Source organism: Zeugodacus cucurbitae, chromosome 2 (assembly GCF_028554725.1).
Source record: "Zeugodacus cucurbitae isolate PBARC_wt_2022May chromosome 2, idZeuCucr1.2, whole genome shotgun sequence".
Lineage (NCBI taxonomy): Eukaryota > Metazoa > Arthropoda > Insecta > Diptera > Tephritidae > Zeugodacus > Zeugodacus cucurbitae.
This window is the reverse complement of record NC_071667.1, coordinates 49,631,696-49,657,242: the sequence shown is the minus strand read 5'-3', so window position 1 is coordinate 49,657,242 and position 25,547 is coordinate 49,631,696. Positions and strand designations below refer to the sequence as shown.

General features: G+C 36.2%; 1 protein-coding gene across 6 annotated transcripts in view; it reads left to right on the top strand.

Moving 5' to 3' along the window:
• The window catches only part of LOC105215663 (RYamide receptor), a 274,717-nt gene that overhangs the window by 240,825 nt on the left and 8,345 nt on the right, over positions 1 to 25,547 (top strand). For 2 of the 6 annotated variants that reach the window (XM_054225774.1, XM_054225773.1), the window contains exons 6-7: positions 23,537 to 23,605; positions 23,771 to 24,075. In XM_054225774.1, the coding sequence (XP_054081749.1) occupies positions 23,537 to 23,605; positions 23,771 to 24,075 (374 nt within the window). Of the gene's footprint in view, positions 1 to 23,536; positions 23,606 to 23,770; positions 24,076 to 24,311; positions 24,381 to 25,547 lie in introns of all 6 variants that reach the window. The other 4 variants (XM_054225779.1, XM_054225776.1, XM_054225775.1 and 1 more) reach the window with 4 other exon arrangements.

Below are 25,547 nucleotides of genomic sequence, written 5' to 3'. Positions count from 1 at the left end.
TGTCAATAACAGTATCATTACGCCACCAAAGCGACGATTATTATTCCACAGATCTTTCATTGTTCTGTCAAGTGTTTCTAGAAAATTGCACTCATCTCATAGATGTTTCATAGATTTGCATGTATAACTGAAGCTACAATGTCGAATGTGCCGTTTCTCCAACTTCAAGTAGCGGTGCTGCAATTCCAGTAGATGCGAGAGCCAACGTAATGCCAAAATCAATGATATCAGAATCAATCAGGATTCCCAGTTCCACCGTGCGTATCAAGAAATAAAAGTCCACCATTTCCATCATGGACAGCCTTAATCAATTCATCATAGGTTGTCTTTTGCTGCTCATTAAATAATGGAACATTTCTTTATACTTGTTGTTCCAAAGTTATTCTGTCGTATGCACGATTCAGTACATCTCTAATTTGACGATTTGGTGATGGCATATGAATTTCAATGCTTCATTGTAGATGTCACCGCTCATTTGCAATTCTGAATTCTCTGTTGCCACTTGCCAATTTCCGACTTTTCCGAATTGTTTTTTTTATAGATAGATTGAAAAAAAGATGTATGGAAAAAAGTCACTTTTTGGAATTTTACAATTTTCCGACTAAACCTTCCAAGCTCCACAACGAACAACCTCTGAACATTTCATCAAGAATGGTCCAACCGTTCTCGATCCTTAGCGTATCTAATCTTGAACCGCTTTCGCAGCGCAAGGAACGGAAGCCCTCAAAGAAAAATAATTTCTCCCGTTTTTTACACCTATATAGCCTATAGCCTTCCTCGATAAATGGACTATCCAACACAAAAAGAATTATTCAATTCGAATCAGTAGTTTCGGAGATTAGCGCGTTCAAACAAACTCTTCAGCTTTATATATTAGTATAGATTGCATATAAGGCATAATACATACATACATACTTCCAACTAAGCCTCAATGGTTGATGTGATATTTGCCATTCTTATGATTAATTGAAATCAATACACAACAATAAATATTCGTCTGCACCCTGACATAACCCTTTTTGCTTGTTTTACAAAATGTTTGTTATCATGTCGTAAATGAGTCTATGATCGATAAAAAGTTATCAACAGCTGAGATAAAGCTGTATGCGAAAAGAAAGCACGCAAAATCAGGGAAACATTTTTTCTGCGATAATATTTGTGAACATTTAATAAGTAGAATAAAATTCTATGGAATGCTATATAGTATACACATATATGTATGTTTCACACTAATGAATTTCTCAATACTTTCTAGTACATATGTATGTATTTTAAATACTTTTATATAATTCATAAGTGTGATATATATGTACATAGACATGTTTGTATGCAGATGTATAGATATTTACGCTGATAAATAAATTCAGCTAAAAACAATAAAATTCCATCTATTCAAATTTAATATACAGACATATTTTGAAATTCTTTTAGGGAAATATTTAAGATCGTATCTACTCTTATTGAATCGTTTCACCGGTTCTGCAATTTTTCCATTTTATATTCCAAAACATAAATGATAGTGATTTACAGTTAGTTATGTTGTGTCTATTCTTAATTTGTCTTCTGGTGAATTAGTATTAAGATCCGAACATATTTTGCATATAATTTTATTATTATTCCAGACATTTATAACAAATCGCAGACAAACAAATAAACTAACCTGGGGATCTTACTACGTATTTCTTATGTTTTTGGGGTCGGTATATCCGAATCCGAGGTCCATTTAACCCCATTAGAACAAGGTTTTGAGATAACCCCAGCATTTCAAAATGACGGACAGCAATTATTATAATTCATCGGATTCGCCTGAAAGTCGCTAGTCGAGGGTTTCCAGGGTCAGAGATTAAGTATCCTCGGTTTTTCAAAAACAACAAGTAAGGAATATACCATAAGAATAACGAAAATCTTCATATATAATATATAGGCTGAGATAATTCCTGAACCGATTTCACTACTTTTCACCACCAACATTCATTATATCTAAGATTATTTGCTCACTTCATTTGGCTAAGGTATTCCTCATATTAACCGATTTATAAGCCTTTAAGCCCATCGTATTTTTGCAAAACCTATAATTAGGTATATGGGAGCTAGGGGAAGTTATGATCCGATTTTAATCATTTCTGGTACAGAGACACACTATTAGAAGAAAAATGAAATTAAGATATATGAGAGATTTATCGAAAAATTACCCTAAGGCACTGAGTTTTTCATATTCGATATCCGGGGCATTGAAAATTTATAGTCCGATTTCGACAATTTGTTCACAAGTGATGCCACAGATCATATTTGTGTAAACTTTTATTTCGCTATCTTCATTGGTTTCTACTGTATATATTATAAAATGAACGTATCAGATGGAATTCAAAATTGAGTTATATGGGAAGTAGGCGTGCTTGTGAACCGATTTCGCCGATCTTCGAAAGCAACTCTCTCACGGTCTCAAGAAATATAAAAAAGAAATAACGGACGTACAGACAGACATTCGGATTTTGACTCGTCTCGTCATCCTGATTATTTAGCCCTATATCTAACTCGTTTAGTTTTATGACTTACAATCTACCGATATGTGAACAAAACTATAATACTCTCTTAGAAACTTTTGCTGCAAGAGTAAAAAAATTACGGACGCCTATTTTTAAATTCATCGGATTCGCTTGAAACTCGTTATTTGGGGGTTTCCGGGTTCGCTGATTTCGAATTTGACATTACTTTTCTAATATTCAAAATGACGGAAAAATATACATTTTTTTTTTCAAATGTGTCCGCTATATTGGATCCGGATTTGAATTCAGCGTACTCAAACACATGTAGTACACATTATAAGATCCCCAGTAGCTGTGTATTTAAGCCTTTCATGAGGCAAATCTTTGGATGGAATTTTTGAGTCTACTATATTGAAGGTGTCTATTTATTTTCCAGAGTTCTTCAGAATATTGTGGTAAAAATATTTTAGTTAGAGAGAAATATTGCCTACCTTAGTTTTTGCCTATATTTTCCCCTTTAGTCAAGGCTATTCATCACATAATACCAGACTAACAAATTTGTTCACGAAATTTAGTAATAATATAAAAGAGAGATCCTAATAACATGCATACTTAAACATTAAATCCTAATCATAAGCGAAACCACCTAGTATCGTTCTGTATATCCAGCTGTCCATCACAGATGTTGCCTTAGTAAATCTTTGACAAATGGCGTATTCAGAGAGTGTAAATGCGATTATGCCGTAGTTAACTTCGCTGCTCCAACAAAACTATTTCTGGTCAGGTATTCCCAAAACGTTGCTGAGTTTGGAAACGTGACGTGCATGCTCGATTTGCACTAAAATCGCATGTTAATTTGATCAATGCGTAGCGCTTTAATGTACACCTGATATGTGTATATATCTCTGTGAAATGTTATCATGAATGCAGATGTTTACAATGGTATATATATTATTCATATGTGTATTAGCATTTGGATTATGAAACTGTGAAACTTTGGACCAAATTTTTGAGCAATTCTCTTAGACCCAGAATTTTTGGAAACTTTCCTAGTTGAAATTTTATCATGCTCATTTCAACTAACCCACAAATAAAGCTATGATAATGAAATTTTGTACATAAGATCACACTTTTTTAAAGTGGTCGTGGCCCCGCCTCAAATAGAGTTTTTGTATATATCTCACAAACTGCATAAGCTATACATACCAAACTTACTGGATATTTTCCGTTAGCATCCGATTATAGGTGAAATCGGATAATAACCAAGCCCACTTCCAATATAAAGGTTATGTTAAAACTACAAAAAATACTTTAATTCACTAACGAAAAACTTCAGAAACACTATATTTTACAGAAGAAAGGACAGAGAAAAGCGGCACTCAGATTTTTATGAAAACATTAAAATGGGCGTCGGACCGCGTACTTATGGGTTAAAAACTATATAGAATAAACATATAGAATAAATCGACCAATGTAATCAAAATTCGATCCATGATACTTTGTTGGTATCATGGAAGGTATCGTTTAACCCTTCAATGTTGCCTATAGGTTAATTGTACTTACCGGCTTCTAATTCTTGTTATTTAAATTTTTTGGACCAACGGTTTTTTAAATTATGTAGATTTATGTGTTGTGCAAGCTTACAGTTACATTTTCTGTTATGAGCTGTGCGCGTATTCATTCAGTATACGTTCTCCGCAGAGTGGAAGTGTCAAAATCGGTTTACCAAATCGGTTATACCAAAGTGGTTATACAAAAAGTGTTCAAAAACATAAAATTAACTGTTTTATTTAAAACAAAGTGAACTATATAAATAAATATATGTGCTAAATAAGTAGTTAACTCCGTCCATTTTAATGCGGGCATGTGTAAAACTGACCAAACTCGGTTCACAACCACGCCCACTTTTCGTATAAATACTACTCTTCAAGATCCCCAACGCCCCAGATACCGAACAAGAGGACCTCAGTGCGAGATATTTACCTTATAATACTATGTCTCGGTGTCTAAAAAGGGCAAAATCGGGTCAATACTTCCTTTAGAACCCATATACCTGATAAACGGCTTTATACCGTACGAGGGCTGCTATATACATTTCTGGCGTAGGCAACACTAAGTGTTGCCAGGTGCAATCTCACATCTCCATTGGAAAGTTTGACATTTTTTAGCATAACATCACTCAGAACGTTTTGTCACTTAATCGTGAATTGTTTTATTGACAGGGAATTAAAAAATTCACCTCGGCCAAAAAAAGGAAATTAACTCGTGAACATTTTCGTACGATCATTTTTTACAACTTTCGACGTGGATTATCGCGACAAGAGTGCATCGATGAACTAAAATCTTTGTATGGCTATGAAGCACCATCCTATAGCACTGTGAAAAACTGGTACAACGAATTCAATCGTGGCCGACGCTCGCTCAAAGACGAATTCCGTCCAAAAACAGCCGTTGTGCCAGAAAACATCGATGCCGTACGTGAACTGATAATGCAAGACCGTTATGTAATATACCTTCAGATAGAGGCATGCCTATGCATTTCTCCCACCAGCATACATTCGATATTGCATGAACACCTGGCCGTAAAAAAGGTTTGTTCTCGTTGGATCCCGCACAATTTGACAATCGCTCAAAAAAAGTGCTTCGAAAATTGGTTTGAGCGCATGCAAAAGTATATAAATCTTGATGGAGAATATTTTGAAAAACAATAAAACCATTTTCGTTGATAAATATTCCTATTTTCATTATTAGGCCAGAAATATATATAGCAGCCCTCGTATATATCGGTTAATATGTCAGATATCTCAACAAAATTAAGTTAACATATATTCTTAGATATCATGTAACTGCTAACAGAACTACCCCTGCTCTCATATAATATACATTATGATTTTCGATATTCTAGTGGACTTATGCCGAATTTATGGGTCAAATTGTGTGATCTCTTAATTGATGAGATCGACGGTGCTGAGAGACACACTAGATCTCAGGAAAAGGGTTCATGCTCACTTATTTTCATAACTGTGTCGATTGATATCGAATTTGTAAATATTTATTGACAATACTACAAATATTAAAATTTTAAATCTCTCCGAACCAGTGAATTCCCACTTGGGAATATTCCTATTTATTTGTACCTTAAAATGTTGTGGAACTCGAAAAATATATGATTTATTCTCTTTCAAAATTTGCCTCAGTATTTTATAAAATTGACACCGAAGATCTCCTCCTCCCATAATTTACCCTGGACTGGGCTGACCCACTTCTTACTAAATTTTGAACTTCCATTAAGCTCGATAAAAACAACTAATCGTTCAGCAATAGGTCACAGGGTAGCTCGTAAATGTATTAAAATGCAGAAAGCAGAAAATCGAAGCAAGTGCAAACTTACTTTTTTTGATACTGATATACATATGTATATACATTATACACGTATAAGTACATATGTATGTACGCACTGTAATTGCGGCGTTGCAAACATTTGCTTTGTAGGTGAACTGCTTTCATTATCCACTGACATTATTACCTCAGCCGCTGGTTCGCTTGTCAAGCAGTCATTTAACGCCAGATAACAGTAAAAAACTATTGTTGTTGTTTTTGAAAAACGATAGCAATTATTGGCAGCATACAGTAGCCGTAGACAAACCACAGTCACCGGCGCTACAGCAACGGTACTTAAACATCCGCTTCAACACCGTTAAATCGCTTGTGCGTAAAAAAAAGTGCAAAACAAACACGAAAATACAACAACAATTGTGCCGGCGGAGATTCCTCCACATTCAAACGGTGAATGATACAATTTTGTATCTCTGTGTGTATGTGTGAAAATGAGTGTAGACAAAAGCCATTAAATGCCTCCAAGTAAACAAACCAACGTACACTAAGCTCCAAGAGTCGGTGGCCGCCGGGGCGTATGTGTGTCATTTGCTGTTTTGTTTTTCTTTTCTGACATGGGGTCAACGCTGCTGGGCAATGGCGCACCTTACACATTATATGTGCGTTTGCGCTCACTGACGAACGCCTGGATATCACGCAATTTCATCAAAGTAAGGTAAACACTTAAACACATTCGTTTATATGACCGCAAGCGGCACAGAGATGTGCACACTCGAGTGTTGATACGCGCACATTTAATTCAGGTAGCCCGATACGCTTTGCGCTAACGATCAGTTAATTGTTTTTACTTTTTAAATCAGTTACTTTCATCACTTTACAACTTTAACCCAGATAATATTTATGGACTGTTTGTTATACGATTTCAGTGTTAAACGATGTATTTGACACTTGAAGAGGGAAAGAGGAGTAAACTCTCGATCTAGACTAAGGTTTTTGACTCTAAAACATGTAATATAAAGAAATCGATTATCAAAATTTCAAAATTCACCCTATATGTTGAACAGTCATCGTCCATATACATACAAGTACTATTGAGTTAACAATTTATTATGAATGTGAGCGAATCAGTAAGCAGTCAAATGAGTCGAAAGCAACATCGACTCTCAACTCAACAGCCCTGCGGTAATCAAGCGATCCCATAATGTGAGTAGCACTCATGACTACACCTTAAATGATTATAATCAATTAGCTCAATTGATGATTATTTGAGCGATCAGTTAGTTATATCATTGTTGCTCAATGAATATCATTCATATGTTAAAATTTAATGGGTAAGGAACAAGTAAATATGATCTCTAGAATAGTTGAAATGTCATATCACTCATTAGCTATTAAAACATATCCACTTCAGAACAATAGTTCGGTTTAGACAAGGTCGGGCAATGAGGAAGGATCTTTCACATGTTAGAGTTTAATCTACTTAACTTATGACTTTTTTCCAAAGTCTAAATTGATTCTTAGTACAAAATCAGACCAATATTTTCCTCGTCCATATACCTCATATTTCGATTTTCAAACTTCCGGTGTAGTTTATAACGTTGTATCGGTTAATATGTGAGATAAGTAAGAAAAATTAAGTGAATTCATAATCTTGGATATACATATTGTTACTTGGTGGCAATAATAGTAGAAATCGCTCCGGAAAATACCCAAGCCCTCTTATACGAGGACTGCTATATATATTTCTGGCCTAATAATGAAAATAGGAATATTTATCAACGAAAATGGTTTTATTGTTTTTCAAAATATTCTCCATCAAGATTTATACACTTTTGCATGCGCTCGAACCAATTTTTGAAGCACTTTTTTTTAGCCTTTTTTTGAGCGATTCTCAAATTGTGCGGGATCCATCGAGAACAAACCTTTTTTACGGCCAGGTGTTCATGCAATATCGAATGTATGCTGATGGGAGAAATGCATAGACATGCCTCTATCTGAAGGTATGTTACATGACGGTCTTGCATTATCAGTTCACGTACGGCATCGATGTTTTCTGGCACAACGGCTGTTTTTAGACGACCTTCACGGAATTCGTCTTTGAGCGAGCGTCGGCCACGATTGAATTCGTTGTACCAGTTTTTCACGGTGCTATGGATGGTGCTTCATAGCCATACAAAGATTTTAGTTCATCGATGCAAATGTTCACGAGTTAATTCCATTTTTTGGCCGAGATGAATTTTTTTATTCCCTGTAAATAAAACAATTCACGATTAAATGACAAAACGTTCTGAGTGATGTTATGCTAAAAAATGTCAAACTTTCCAATGGAAATGTCAGATTGCACCTGGCAACACTTAGTGTTGCCTAGGCCAGAAATATATATAGCAGCCCTCGTACTATATATGCTGATTTTCGTTATTCTAGTGAGCTTTATGCTGAATATACGGGAATTGTGTGTTATTTCGATAAAATTAAATATGTATATAAATTTTGAGAGAATAAAATGTTTGGTTACATCCGAAGTTAGCCATTCGCTCATTGTTCTGCATTGTCCAAAATAACAATAATTGTCCAAATACAATTTTTTTATAAAATTTTTGAAGGTTTTCTCATGCTTTATATACAAGTGGTGACCATGGTATTTTTTATAACATTCGGATACAAAATTATTTCAAAACGAAGCCTTTGCATCACACTGTTAATTACCTGGATAATTGCCGATTAAAGTGGGTATTTTTTAAACTGTTGAACTATGGAGTACATTTGAACGATTCGACATCAAACGGCCACCTCGCGGCTTGCATACCAGGGATAAGTTATTTCTCGTACATTTATCTTCCTGCATTGCAGTAGTTGCGATTAAATTGCATTACGTGGCAGAAATATTGAGATCTCATACATATATATATGTACTCATAAACACTGAACGTATTGATAATAGTGAAGACCTTATAATCTAATGTAATGATGTCTAATATTGAAATGTTAAGAGCATTGTGGGAAAGTAAAGCCACATTCACATTCTTGTGACCGATGAGCCAATGAAATGGAAAGCGCATACCTTCATGTTGCACACACGCCACTTGGCGTTTTTTGGAGGTTCCACCTGTAAGGTAAACCGCATAATTGCATCCCTGCAACACAAAAGAACGAGCGCACCAACAACCCAGGAAGAGTCGTCGAAAAAAAAGCAGTGTCGCGTCAGCATCGTTCGAGACTGGTCTATTTTTATTTTTCATTTTATTTTAACTTTAAAAAACGAGTAATACATTTAAGCAATTGAAATATCTAATAATAAACAATATTGTTTGGAATATAATCTTTTAATAATAAATAAATCGAATCCTGACAAACTCTAAAAGATCTAGCATCTTTTAGTTCAGAAGTGAGATGCTTCTCATAGCCTCACATGTGTGTGTTATTGTTGTGATCGGTTTGAGCAGTCGCACATGCGAGTGGTCGTGCGTTTGAACATAGCAGAGCAAGTGTGGCAAGAACGTCATGTTGGTGACGGTTTGCGTTTGAAATCAAACAGAATTGTTGTTGCGATTAGCCTATCGAGCGTACGAATGGACGAGCGATTAGCGAAGCATAGAAACGAAACCGGCGGTTTGCATTTAAAAACGTAGACATAATTGTTTTGTAATTTGCCTGTTGCGCGTACGAATGGACGAGCAGTTGGCGAGGCATAAAAGCAAGAAAAACGAAGGTTTGCATTTGCGCATGTACAAACGGACAAGCGTTCGGTGAAACGAGAGAGAGAAATAAATAAAAAAACAAGTGACGGTTTGTGTTTGAATTACATTCTCGCGTACGAATGGACGAGAGTTTGCGAAACGGATACATACAGAAAGTGTAAAAACAAAAGAAGACAAACAGTGACAATTGTGTGTTGTATTGTCTAATTGTGAAAAGTAAAATCCAATAAGAATATTTGTTAATAAAAAAAAAAAAAACGCAAAATGAAAGTAAAAGTAGCATCTTTGAAAGTTGACGAACTGAAGGAGCAACTACGTAATAATAATTTACTAACATCGGGTTCAAAAGCGGAATTGATAATGCGATTAAATGATTTCTTAGGTAGTGATGAAATCGAAATCGAAACAGAATCTAATTTACAAAGCCAGGTAAATGATTTGCGTGAAATGATGCAGAATATGATGACGACTATGCAAAGTTTTGCTGGTCAAATGCAGCAAAGAAATAATGATACAGTGCGAGAAAATGTAAATGAAGAACGTTTAGTTACTACACCACAGAATTCAATACGAACAGAGGGACGAAGTGCCAGTGTAAAGGAAATTGCAGAGACAATTCCTGAGTTTGACCCAACTACTGATAACTCACTAACAGTGACACAATTTGTAAATAGAGTGGACAGTTCCATAAGTGCTTACGACTGGGACGAAAAGTGTTTACTCTTAGCCGTGTATGGAAAATTAAAAGGTGTTGCGCGTATGTGGTTAGACGCAGCACCAGCATTTTATTCCAATTGGCCTGATTTGGCGAAAGCATTAAAAAGCGAATTCGGTTGTGAATTGAATGAAGCGCAAGTACATTATAAAATGGCAAGTACTACACGTATGCAAAACGAAAAGATTTTAGAGTATTGTTTTAGAATGAGCGGACTAGGCCGACGGTATGGCCTGAGTGAAAGTTCAATTATAAAATACATTCGCGACGGATTGAAACACCGTGAATTGCAGACTGCAATAGCTGCATTGAAGTTTAATTCGTTAAAAGATATGCGCGAAACAATTGAAAGTTACCTTCAAAACTTAACTGTGACAAAGCAACTTAAAAATGAATATACGAGTGATCGAAGTAAAGACAGTGCAAAAGACATGCGCCGGAATACAATCGAAACAAAAGGCATAACGTGTTATAATTGTAAAGAATGCGGACATATCGCGCGGAATTGTCCAAAACCGAGGCAACCGCGTAAATGTAAAGATTGTAATAAATTCCACGGAAGTAACGAACCAGAAAATTGTGGTAAAAAAGCAGTAGCTGTGAAGAAAACACACATACACCAACCATCTAAGTTTTTCGAAAAACCAATCAGCGTAAACGGTAAGGCGTTAGTAGCTTTCGTAGATACTGGTAGTGAATGTAGTATGATACGACGATCAGCTGTAACAAATTTAAATACCAAGAAGTATCCATGCGCTGTAGAAATAATAGGCATTTGCGGTGGAAAACGTACTTCAACTGAGAGTATCAACGTGAACATGGCTGTTGATGATGTAGTTTTAATCGTCAATTTGTTTATTGTTGATGATGATATATTAACAATGGACGTGCTTTTGGGGCAAGATATTTTTAAAAACGCAGATGTTGTTGCAGAAATAAAGAACGACGACTTCGTATTTTCTACGCAGGTTACAAAGGTAGAACTTAAGCATCGAGAAACTGATTTCAGCGAAATTATTAGCAGTATTGACGATATAAATGTAAAAGCCGACTTGCAAGTGTTGTTAGCTGATAACACAGACGTTTTTGCGGAAAATCTTACTGATATTGGCTTGACTAACGCGACGGAAATGAAAATCGAATTGACAACGAATGTACCAATAGCTCAAAAACCGTACAGGGTGCCGGAGCCGAAGAAGCATTTAGTTACCGAAATGATTAGAGAACTTTTGGCATGCGATATAATTGCCACATCTAAATCCGAATACGCAAGTCCAATTATTTTAGTAAAAAAGAAAACTGGGGGTGAACGCCTTTGCGTCGACTATAGGCGACTTAATCAGCATACGATAAAAGAAGTTTATCCAACACCAAATATTGAAGAAAGGCTTAGCGAAGCCATGCGATACAAATATTTTTCAGTACTAGATTTAAACAGCGGGTACTATCAGGTACCAATAGAAGAAGGGTGTCGCAAGTATACAGCGTTTATAACAACTGAAGGTTTGTTTGAGTTTAAGAGAATGCCGTTTGGCCTCAGAAACGCGCCTGCGGTATTCCAGCGGCTAATGCAAAATATCAAAGATAGAACTCGACCTGGTGACATGATCCACTATATGGACGACATATTAGTAGGTAGCAGTAACGTCACCGAGATGTATGAAAAACTTAAACGTGTTTTTAAGGCATTGCGCGAACTTAATTTAACATTAAATATTAAAAAATGCGAGTTTATGAAGCAGACGATCGAGTTTTTAGGGCACAAACTTCATTCAGGTGGCATAAGTCCAGGTACTGTGAAAACAATTGCCGTAAATTGTTTTACAACTCCAAAATCTATAACAGATGTAAGACGTTTTCTTGGTCTTAGCGGGTATTTTCGACGCTTTGTACCAGGCTACTCGATTATAAGTGAGCCGTTACGTTTGTTGCTGCGTAGAGGTCAACAATTTCAATGGGCAGAAAAACAAGAAGAAGCATTTTTAGCATTGAAAACAGCGTTAACATCGAAGCCATTGATGACAGGATATCGTGTCGAGGCAGATCATCAGATTCATACTGATGCTAGCTCTGTTGGTATTGCGGGTGTACTTTTACAACGAGAAGGCGGCGACTGGAAACCAGTTGCATATTACAGCAGATCTACGACAGACAGCGAGCGAAACTTTCATAGCTATGAGCTGGAAGTACTGGCGGTGGTGAGCAGCCTAGAGCGTTTTAGGTATTATGTGCAAGGGAAAGAGATCGTAGTTGTGACTGACTGTAGCGCGGTTACTACAGCAATGCACAAACGTGAGTTGATACCACGAATTGCACGTTGGTGGCTACGTATTCAAGACTTTCTTGTAAAATTGGAACACCGACCAGGTAGAAGAATGGAGCATGTCGATTTTCTCAGCAGAATGCCATATGAAAAAGGTGAAGAAATCGATACAGCGTCTCTGAAGATTGCGAAAACAACTTTAGACGTAGGTGACTGGATATACAGTATGCAGCATCAAGACAAAGATATTCGAGATATTGTAGAAAAACTCGCCAGCGGTGATAAAATTACTAATGATGAATACAAAATCGAAAACGGAAGACTTTATCGAAAACAGAAAAGTAACAAGCTATGGGTAGTACCGAAATCAATGCGATACAAAATTGTACAGAGCGTGCACGAGAAAGTTAAGCATCTTAGTACAGAAAAGACTTTAGAAGAATTAAATAAATATTTTTGGTTTCCTAGAATGCGTAATTTTGTAAAGACATTTTTGAAATCGTGCATTGAATGCGCATATAATAAACAGCGGGGTGGCAAAATAGAAGGAGCGTATCATTATGACGAGATAGAACCTGTACCATTCAAGACGGTACATATCGATCATCTAGGACCTTTTCCTCGTACCAAGAAGCAGAACGAACACGTAATAGTCCTCGTTGATTCATTCACGAAATTTACAGTATTACGAGCTGTTAGAAGCACAGCGACACGACATGTATTGACATTACTTAACGAAGTAAGCAGCTATTTCGGAGTGCCAACACGAATAGTAACCGATCGTGGAACAGCGTTTACTTCTCAGGATTTTAGACAATATCGCAACGATAATGATATTAAACAGATTTTGAATGCTGTTCGAACTCCGCGCGCAAACGGACATGCAGAGCGTACCAACCGAACTCTACTGGGTATGTTACTTCCGTCGACGGAAGACGACAAAACCTGGGATGATCAACTTAGAGGTATACAGTGGGCACTAAACACTACAAAGAACAAAACAACTCAGCGAACTCCACAAGAACTTTTATTCAATTACAAGCCTCGAGATATTCTTCAGAATAAATTAATATTAGCTTTACATGAAGATGATGTTACGAGTAATGACGAGATGAACGAAATTCAAACTGAAGCAGTAAGTCGTATTAATCAGCAGCGAGAAAAAGCTAAACAGCGTTTTAACGAAAAACATCGGAAACCTACACAATATAACGTTGGTGATTTGGTTCTCGCCGAGAATGAGCCTGTTAGTACTGGTGGTTCTCGCAAATTGGAGCCACTATACAAAGGTCCGTTCATGGTAACCAAGGTGATTGGCCACGACAGGTATCTCGTTGAAGATATACCAGGGTCGAAACGAAAACAACGACATTATACATCAATCTATGCATCTGATAAGTTGAAGCCATGGTGTAATTTGCCGAATTTCGATGGGTTTGATAATGATGTCGGAGTCGAGGTCGACTCCTGTAATCAGGATTGGCCGACTGTAAGGTAAACCGCATAATTGCATCCCTGCAACACAAAAGAACGAGCGCACCAACAACCCAGGAAGAGTCGTCGAAAAAAAAGCAGTGTCGCGTCAGCATCGTTCGAGACTGGTCTATTTTTATTTTTCATTTTATTTTAACTTTAAAAAACGAGTAATACATTTAAGCAATTGAAATATCTAATAATAAACAATATTGTTTGGAATATAATCTTTTAATAATAAATAAATCGAATCCTGACAAACTCTAAAAGATCTAGCATCTTTTACACCTTTACACCAGAAGAGAAGGTAACATTTATAGGTTGCGATTTTTGGTTGCCAACTGCATTGCACGCCACTTCCTACACTCGAAAACCACACCGTGTGCTTAAAAATATATTTCAGTTCTGAGGCAAGTATAAAAGAAAACCTGCAGCAAAAGTAGCCAGAGTTCAAGAGGTGAAACGCGCGCTGCAGCGACATTCCACACAAGCTAAACCACAAATGACATTAGTTGGCTTTTAGCCGCTGAAATTATGTTGCTGGCGGCAACACTTGCACCCGCCTTCAAATTTGACTCGGCACAGGCTCTCGACGCTGCTAGGCGCACACTACTTGTCTGTTGCGCCCGTCCGTTCGTTTGGCTGGATGCCTTCTTTCGACTTCGGCGACCTCACGTTTAGCCTCACTTGACTTGAGACACAAGCCCGAAGCGAAGTGTGGGGTTGGTGTGATGCCACAAGTGTTTAGCCACCAACATTTATGTAATCCATAAATATGGCTATTTGATTGCTGCAGGCAAGCGCTTCCTCCCGCTTTCGAATGCCAGCCGCCATCGCTTGTCACTAAGCAAATATTTCGTTACAAAGTGCTCGCTGCCATTACTTAGCGCACAGACAATGCATTTCTATAAAGTTTGTATAGAGATATACACACATATGTATGTAGGGATCGTGACTCATCGTTGGCGCACGAGTCAACAGTCAGCCGCGTAGTCAGTCATATTATCGAATTAAGTAGTTGCATTTATTCGATTACCCGACTCAGCAACGAACCGATGAAGCAACTAAATATTTCGCTTTGCAGCCGCAATTATCGGCAACCAGTTAATCCTGCAGTGCAGTTACTTTCACTTAATTGACGATGAATGTATATATGTAGACGGAAAAATAAATGGGGATTTTAAAATATTTATCTCTTATTTTGATTTGGTCCATCACTTTGGGTTTATCACTGTAATGGTAATTATTATTTATATATAAACATATTACTTGACTTAAATGTGTGTCTTAAGGAAATTTTATCTTAAAGAAATTATTTAAATGAGTTCTTAACAATCTGTGGCACTTCATATGTACAGATTCGCCCCTTTGAGACAGTAAAGAACAAAACATGACTATTCGAAAGTGTTGATTGCTAAGAATTTATTGGTGACGAATTCGCATCAAAACAAATACTAAATCGACTGACCCAGGTTTTTGCCAGTAGGGACAAGTGCTTCTATGACAGACGGAGACTTCAAAATGGCTTCAAGTTAACGAACAAAACTGTCTATATTTAACCAAAATCGGATAATTTTAAATATCATAAAGAAAATCTTTCATGGGGCCATGTGTAGTTTCATGCAAGTGAAACTTCCAAAAGGAAAGTTTCTGACTGCCATTCACTTGGGAGTGACTGCCGGTCTTAGACCAAGTATCCTCTGGGTAGCCAACAGACCTCCGTTTTGGGGACGAGCTAAAAGGAAGAGGCGAAACTCTACAAGTCGCTGATTATTCCCGTCCTTATTTATGGTGCAGAAGCATGGACGAATTCAAAATCCGATGAGACGACTCTAGGAGTTTTCGAGTACTCGCTGGTGGAAGCAGGGGAAGAGGAAGACATCCACTACGTTGGAAAGATCAGGTGGAGAGCGACCTGGTTTCACTTGGTATTTCCAATAGGCAAGAAGAAGAAATGGATGAAGAGCTATTAATGATTAGACTATAATCGCGTTTGAGGTGCCTACGCCAATTATATACATAGATTCTGGAAGCATTTTCCTTTACATATTTATCCAATTATACATGATGAAAAGGAGTGAAATCGAATAATAACCACGCCCATCTGATTCGTTAAATGTGGAACCTATGTGAAGATATCTGATCTTTGTCTACATCGATAATTTAAAAATTGGCGAAATCGGACTAAACTTATCAAGTCGGCCCGCAACTTCTCCTAGATGCTATATCCACAATATTAGCGTTTACAAAATTCCGGTGAACTTTATACAGTATATATCGGTTAATATATGAGATTCTTAGCAAAATTAAGTAAGCGTAAAATCTTGGATATATTGTTGCTTGGTGGCAAAAATAGTTGAAATCGGTGCAGATTATCCCAGCTCTATATTCTCGTTATTCTAGTGAACTTTAAGCCAAATAAACGCGAGGGTATAAAATGTGTGTTACACCCGAACTTAGCCCTTTCTTTCTTGTTTGATTATAATAATATATGCCATTACTTCGCTCTGTGATTCAGTTTGGAGGCCAATGTAAGTTGCTTTAATATGCAGAGGAAAGAAAACAATGGGGCGAATAATTTGACAAGCTAAACATCATATTTTATATAATATTTGAAACTAATATTATACATTTAATGTAGAGTAACATAAAGAGTTTTTATGAGAACTTCAAATATTTATGTCTCATCATGAATTCAGAGTGAATGTTATAACACATAAAATATGAAAAGGCAAATCACTTCTGACTCAAGTTTAATGCGTTTAACGTGATTTTTACAAATTCAAAACTTCAATAAAAGCTACATTTAAGACAGAAGACGTTGGTTTAGTAGACACCCTAAAATTTTAAAATAACGACATACATATACACTCGTATATGCATATAGTATGAACATTTTATGAATTGAAAGTTAAGCGCATATAAACGAAATCACCAAAATAAAGGAAGTCGCGTAAAAAATCGGCTAACCAATGTAAAACGGAAAATGCATAAAAATAAAACATTTATCGGCAACAAAGTGTAGTTAAACATTGCTGTTTACACGCTCATGTTAATGACACCGTTAAGTGCACGTTAATGCGCAGCGGTTGCCATTTTCGACAAACTTATGCCCATTTTTACATCTGATACATACTCAGGCCTGCATGCGATTATATGCCTACAAACTCCTCTAGCAGCTAGTTACAGTTGTTTTTGTTGTGTTTTTAACCGTTAAACAAATACAAGCGATACTAAATGTGGGAAGTGGTTGGCAAAGTCAGACTAAGCCAGCTATCGTAGGGCGCTAAAAGTCAAAACAGAGTCAGCACGGAAATGACTGGTACGAGACGGCAGCTGCAGCAGCAGACAACAACACGAAGTAATATCTTTTTAATTTTGTTTTGGTTTTTTCCCTGAATTTAAGTTTTCAATGACCATCGAGTTGTTCGGCCATTGGCGACTTTGACTTGGTTGAGGCACGAAATTCGTAACAATTGTGAATTTCCTCTAAGTATCCATCCTCTAACGTATCACAAAGCGCTTTGTTTGTTTTCCTTGTGCGCCCAGGGCACTTCAACACATTTGCTTATCGCTTTGTTTGATTTGCGGCGCCATTCCGTTATATGTTACATGTAGTTATTTCCAGTTCGCATTTTATTGAAACTTTGCCACACATTTCGCCTGTTAAATTCATTGCCTTTGCTCCAACACTTTGACCGTTGACACGACCCGCATCACTCACTTTGTTGGTCCTAAATGTGCGTGCACATCAATAGCGATGGGAATTCGTTCAAGCGCTCTTAACGAGTTTGAGCAGAATGCTTTGTCGTAGACTACAGCGCCTACAATCCACTAATAGATGAACATTCAACCATTTTTTCGTCCGCTCCTGTGTGTATTGCCGCTTCTGATATTGTATTTGATGTACATGTAACTTTACAGGGGCGCATCAAGAAAAGTAGGATCATAGACTTTCAATACTTTATAACTTGCGAATATACGTATGTAGTAAATATATAATATATTCATTTTATTTATGATCATACCCAAATCAAAATATCACCCCGAATTTTGATGAGAAAACTTCATTGTTTTTGTTGATTGCTGTATCGGTTTAAAACATTCCCCAAATAAGTTTGAGTTCACAATTCTTGGGCGGGAAAAACAGTTACGTCGGCCCGACTAGGTTGGAATGTGTCAAAGTTGAACTTGAACCTCGTAAGCCTTTATAACTGTTAAATAGATATATAATAGCCGTATTCGATTTTCCAAATATTAAAGAGCGGCGAATCAAACAAATTAAAGCAGACTGAGAGCACTTGCGATATTACGTTCTAAGAGCTACATTTTCTAAAAACAATTATGAAATATATTGAGATCTAAACCTATGCTGGGTTCATAATTGTGAACCAGTTATTTAAATGGCAATCACTCCAGTCTTTAAAATGAAAAATCTATGCAAAATATTAAATTAATAGCCAATATATTATGTATTATACTATATATACATACATTCGAAATCTCCTAACAACCCTCTTCAACATACTTACCTTGTAGTAAAGTATAACAATAAATAAATTACAATTATAAATTCCTAATGCAAAGTAAACAAGTGTGAAAATATCAATTTACAATAAGACTTTTCGACTAAGTCATAAAAAGGAATTATATAATAATGATCAGGATGACGAGGCGAGTTAAAATCCGGATGCCTGTTAATATATTTTCAGCTGTGGCTTGTGGAAAAATTATCGAAATCGGACTACATATAACTTTCAAGGGTAATTTTTAACCGAAAATATCGGCAAATCTATCAGATATTTTAATTTAGTTCTGAGGAAATCTTTTTCTTCTAATAGTGTGTCTCTGTACCAAAAATGGTTAAAATCGGGTCATAACTTCCCCTAGCCTCCATATACTTTATATTCGGAATATCAAACTTCCGATGCGCCTTATATTAGCTATATGGTTATATTGTACGTTGGTGGTGAAAATTAGTGAAATCGGTTCAGGATTTACCTCAATTACCAATATACTATATATGATATATCGTTATTCTAGTGGACTTTATGCCAAATATATAGGTCAATTTGTGTGTTGTCTTAATGAAACTAGTAAAACTAGAGAGTATAAAGTGTGCAGTTGCACCCGATTTAATATAGATGAAAACTAATATTATTCATCCAGTATCAACATGTAAAAAATACCCTACGTCAACAAATAATTGGTCAAGCATCAAACTAGTCAGAAATCCAACCATTTACACCTTAACTCGATAGTTCTACATATGTTTAGAAATAGAACGTAGATATGTCGACTAAATATTATTTTGGAAATAAAACCTCGATCTAAGGAAATGAAAATTTTTATAATTCCTGGCAACATAAATTGAACTCATATTACACGGATATATTTCTGACATTTTCGTATTAGTCGTTTGTATTACAAAGTGACAGTCGGTAGACTAGTTGATTCTGCGCTACGCAAAATTGTTTAGTTGCTTTCACTGTTGGGTAAATATTAGCAGCAATGCAAAAACACATAGCACGAGTTTTTTGTTGTTTTGTTCGTGCTTGCTGCCCTGGGGCGGTAGTCATAGACAAAGGGCAATCACGTTCGATTGTAAAAGTCTCTCTTATATGCAGGGAAACAAATGTTGCCAAAATGTATAACAATACATTTGTGATGTGCGTAATTTCCATCGCAAAACGGAACATCAATGCCATTGAATATATCATATGAGTACATTATATTGAATAGTATTGCCTTAATAATTCATGTCTATTAACAGTGAGCAATAAAAAATTATGCGTAATAAACTAATTTTATTTGCTTAATGACATATTTTATCAATATTAATAAGTGGGAAATTTACGTATAAACTTATAGACTGTTTTGTATAACTGTGTCTGTTTACGGGAGTCATTTTTTTCGGCATAATTTTCTCAAGATAACAAAATTCACAAAATACGAGGATATCGTGGATTGCCAGACTGGTATAAAAAAACCTCGTAATATTTTGTAGACTCAATTTTGTGGTATACTGTACCACTAGTATTAAAAGGTGCCCACAGTTCTTATATCCATTTGAAGAATTTGGGGGAAATTGGGTGAAATTGAAAGATTTTTAAAATATACGATCTTCTTCCACCAAAAACTGAACTGGCTGAAAAAATCTTCTCTGAATGAAAAAAGCCTATATCGAGGTATTTATCAGCAATCTTAAATTATGGAAACATTGACGAACTGCTGCCGGAAATTTTAAGATTTTAAGGAAACTAAAATATTTTGACTTTCAATGGTAACTGTAGTTATTGGTTTAGATTAAAGTATTTTCAATAGTAACAATCATTTATCCAAATTCTTATAAACTTGAAATACGTCTCATGCAAAAAAGAAACCAAGCCAACATTAGATTTTAATGTATATTTCACTTCCACTACAAATGAATTTATTGCAAATGGAATGGATGCGATTCGCAAGTGTTTTTTATACGAGACGTCTACTTCAAAATACTAAAAGTTTGCTACGCGCTGAGATTAAAAGTGAAGGTCATAATAAATGGCAGAGCTATCGTATGAAGCAACACAATTAATCTAAAGCGCTATGCAAACAACGAAGCCTCTCTGTAATATGTGTATGTATTGAAATTTATACCGAAATTTAATGTGAGTATTGATTTTTTAATAAAGTAACTAAAGTTGTAAGAACCGAATTATTGTTCTACTTTCGTTACCCAGCAAGCATTTTAACTTGGTGTTCAATGAATTGAGTATAAGTAAATCATTCTCATCAAAAAAAAAAAAAAACAAAACAAGCAAAAAGTTCACTCGTAAATTGTAAGACAGGATATTAAATACAACGAAAATAATGTGTTGTACTTTAAGGCTTTAATTATCAATAAGAAATATGAAACTTTATTGATTAAAACTTTGAGCAGAAATTGAAATATTTCTGAAAACATCAAAGCGGACGCAATTTTCCCCAAAAAATTAAGAATGACGAAATCGTTTAAAACATCATGTTCGTTTTCTTCTTGAAATTAAAGGAGCATGTTTCGAGGCTATTAATCGTACATAACGATCAATATGTGAGGTATCTTTATGAGATGCAGTGAACAGTTTTTTTTAAGTGTAGTATAACTACATAAATAGGTAAAATATGTTTAGGTCCTTTCCTAGCCTTTCCTAAGCTATAGTATGAGTCTGGTCTTGGAAACTGTCAGAAGGCTTCCAATGACCCTAAGCGTTTACTGGGTAATGTCCAGACATATGTATATCGGTAAATAAATCTGTTTTGTAACATGTACATACATACATAACATTTACGGCTCTTCGTGCTAATCACAGCAACTTATTTATTTATTATTTGCATTCTTACTTTAATGAGATTTCGCGCATTAACGAAGCAGTAAAATTATTTATAGACTCGTTTCGTAATTTTTATGTGGCAAGTTGCGGTCAAATAATAAAATTCAATTGTATTAAAAGAGGCGCTGAAATATCAAAGCCAATGTAGTGCAATACAGAAATGGCAATGTAACTTGTACATATAAATGCATATGCTTTGAGAAAATTTGAAATACAACAAAGTTTTCGGCTTCAATTACAATTTTAGAGTAATCACAAGCCGCACTCAGAATAGTCTTTGAAATATGTATATATGAAAATATATAATTTGTAGTCTACCGTGTATACGTATGTATGTATATGCGAAATTTTTAAAACATGTTGGAGCTTACCACGCGTACTCTAGACTCAAGAGGTTTTACAGTGCCTTCGAGTATCACAATATTGAAGCATACATACATAGATATACTGCCGTTGCCTCAGTTAATACATTTGCGAATATTAGCAAGTTGTGCTTTTATTTCAACATTACATTTTACTGCTCTCCCATCGCAGACAATTTCGTGACCGCCTAACACTACAAAAGGTTGGCGAGAAATCGCGTAAACTACTTTTTTACAGTTTTCCTCATCAAAAGAGTAGTTCGTAAATTACTATTGTAGATATTAAGTGTGTTTGGTTTTAGCAATAGGGTTTACATAAAACCAAGTCATAAACGCCAAATAATATGAATTGACTTCCAGCAGTAAATGGTGGTTTTATTTGTACTTTTTTGCTTTCAGTGGATTGCTTTCTGCATTGCTGAAATTTTAGTAGTGAAATATCTAGAAAGAAAGAAATGGTAATCGTAAATATGCGGAAGTTATAATTCAAAATTTAAATTTTTCAGTAAATCTGTAGCACTTTTGCGAATTACTTTGTGAAGATTGTTTTCTATCCACCATTTTATTAAGGCGGTTGTTCTAACATGCTCTAAATTCCCAAAGTTTGCAAAATTTCAAGAATCAATTACAAAAAATAATATTTCTTAATCCCGCAACGGAATCGCAATACTGCTTTCACTTTTACTGCACCATCTCTTCACTACTATTGTTTCCTCTAAACTAATTGATTTATGAAGTACGACCATCTGCCTAGCCAAGCAATAATTGTAATGTAAAAAAAATATTAATTAATCATCTTTCTGTACACCGGAATACCTCTTCATTGTCTTAATGTTTCTATCTTTGACATCGTGGCGAGGGCAGCACTCATAGGAGCGTTCTAGGCGCTCATAGAAAACATCTTTGATCACATCGTCCTTCTCTTCCGTTGGGGCGTGGGCGCAAATCAGCGATATGTTGAAGAACCTCGCTTTGATGTGGATTGTGGCAAGACGTTCATCCACCGGGGTGAATGCCAGGACTCTGCGACGGAGTCTCTCTCTCACCACAAATCCAACACCAAATTTGCGCTCCTTTATAGTATCCTGTAGTAGATGTCACAAGGACCCACCTTCTTCCGTCCTTGTCCCGTCCATCGCACTTCTTGGATGGCGGTGATGTCAGCCTTGAGTCGTATGAGGACATCAACCAGCTGGGCAGAGGCACCTTTCCAATTAAGGGTCCGGACATTCCAGGTGCATGCCCTTATATCATTATCCTTAAAACGTTTGCAGGGGTCGTCATCAAAAGGGGGGTGTTTCATCCGAGGCTTTCGTAGATTTTTCATTGGGGGTGTCTTTATGTGGTGGGTCCTAAACCCTACGCACAACCGCAGAAGAGGGCTTCGCCTTCTACCTTAGCTCGCCTACAAACGGATGTCTGTTGGCTACCCATACATCACCAAACTTCTATAAATCAGTGGAATTTCTTTACTCTCGAACTTTATTGTTTGCCCAATAATGCCACAGGGAAATCGGTCGACTGAACGGAAGGGGAAAAACACAATCAAAGCTGACATCTCATACGTGGGCGGTCATGCTGACGACAATTAATCACGAATTCTTTCATGCGGCAGTCGGTGCCTGCATGAATTGTGCCATTTCACCTGTGATTATATACAATTTATTGTTACCGCAATATGGCGGCTTGGCAAATGATAAATTATGCAATAAAATGACTTTATATAAATAAATACACGTAGATATATCCATATATATTCTTTATGTAATTAATTCTAACTGCTAGTAACCACAGTTATATTACACGAGCGAATAATTAGCAAATACACCGTTTCTTATTTATTATTTGCAGATGATTAAGATGATGGTGACGGTCGTTATCGTATTCACAATGTGTTGGCTGCCTTTCAACGTGCTTGTGGTAAGTTGCTAAGACGTGTGCAATTATCCCAAAGTATATTTATAAGGCAACGACTGTCTGCTTCTTAATTAGCGCAGAAACGTGCCTGTTTTCAATAAGAAATAATGCTACTTACCTACCGTTACACTTATATAAAGATACACATAATATTGACTTTCTTTGCAGCTGCTACTCAACGATGATGCCTTTAAGGTCTGGGAGCCATTACCGTACTTCTGGTTTGCATTCCATTGGCTGGCCATGTCGCATAGCTGCTACAATCCGATCATCTACTGTTATATGAATGCGCGCTTTCGCGGTGGATTCCTACAGATTATTTATCGTGTACCAGGTTTGCGACGTTGTTGTTGCCTGCGCCGTTATTTGAATAGTCGTGGCGAGCGTAATTTCGATGCTACCGGTGAGATGACGTTCAAATTCAATGCTGGTAATGGTGGAGGTCTGTTGAGGAAACCTAAAATACGCATTAGGTGCCACCCGATTCTGGTCTTTTTCCGTTCCTTACTGTCTTTTCTTAACTTTCCTTGCTGTACTCATCATTTCTTTCTCTCGAAAAATTGCTTGTTGTTCACTGTTTGTTGATTTTAGCTATAAATTCATGCAAATTCAGCACCACTTTCCATTTTAGTTTTCATTGCATGTTTTGTGTTTTTGGCATAATTCTATTTTACTTTGCATTGGAATTTTATTTTTTCTATGTTTCCAGTGACATTGCTGGATGGAATGTTCAGAAATTTATAGCTGGATGAGTTTCATTCCAGATTTGGTTAATTTGGTAAGCTTTCCTAGTTATAATCCCATTAAAAAGCACGGGGGTAACTATTGGGCTTAGGACTCAATCACAGGAAATCGTAAATATCGAGTTTCGTTTAACATTTTTTCATCCAAATAGATTTGAGCATCTTTTCATTACAAAAGAATATAATCGACTAACAAGAGATTTTTGTACATCTAGGCTTCGACTAAAAATGGATTAAAGGCCATCTAGTTCAAAGAAATAAATGCGTTCAAAGATTTATAGGTTTCTTTTCTAACAATCGGTGAAGGCCAATTACGAACTCAACGACAATTCATTTCAAAAGCTCTTATTTTCTTATTTTTATACTCTCGCAACAAAAGTTGCTAAGAGAGTATTATAGTTTTTTTCACATAACGGTTATTTGTAAGTCATAAAACTAAACGAGTTAGATATAGGGTTATAAATATCAAAATGATCATCGTGACGAGACGAGTCAAAATCCGAATGTCTGTCTGTCCGTCCGTGCAACGGATAACTTGAGTAAAAATTGAGATATCTTGATGAAACTTGGAACACATGTTCCTTGGGACCGTGAGAGGGTTGCTTTCGAAAAGGCAAATTTGGACCACTGCCACGCCTACAAAATGGCGAAAACCGAAAACACATAAAGTGTCATAACTAAGCCATAAATGAAGTTATAAAAGTAAAATTTGCCCTTTCGCACTAGGAAGGGGCATATTTGGATGTAATTTTTTTGGAAAAGTGGGCGTGGCCCCGCCCCCAAATCGGTTATTTGTATATATCTCGCAAACCAATATAGCTATATAAACCAAAATTTCTGCAGTCGGTTCTCCTACATACCCCACCACACACCATGAAAATAGTTGAAATCGGATAATAAGCACGCCCACCTCCCATACAAAGGTTATGTTGAAAATTACTAAAAGTGGATTAACTCACTAATGAAAAACGTCAGAAACACTAAATTTCACAGAAATAATAGCAGAAGGAAGCAGCACTGAGATTTTTTACAAAATGGAAAATGGTCGTGTCATCGCCCACTTATGGGTCAAAAACCATATCTCATTAAGTATTCGACAGATATCATTGAAATTCGGTATATAATATTTTCTTGACACCCTGATGACATGTGTGGAAAATGGACGAAATCGGTTCACAACCACGAAAACTTCCCATATAACT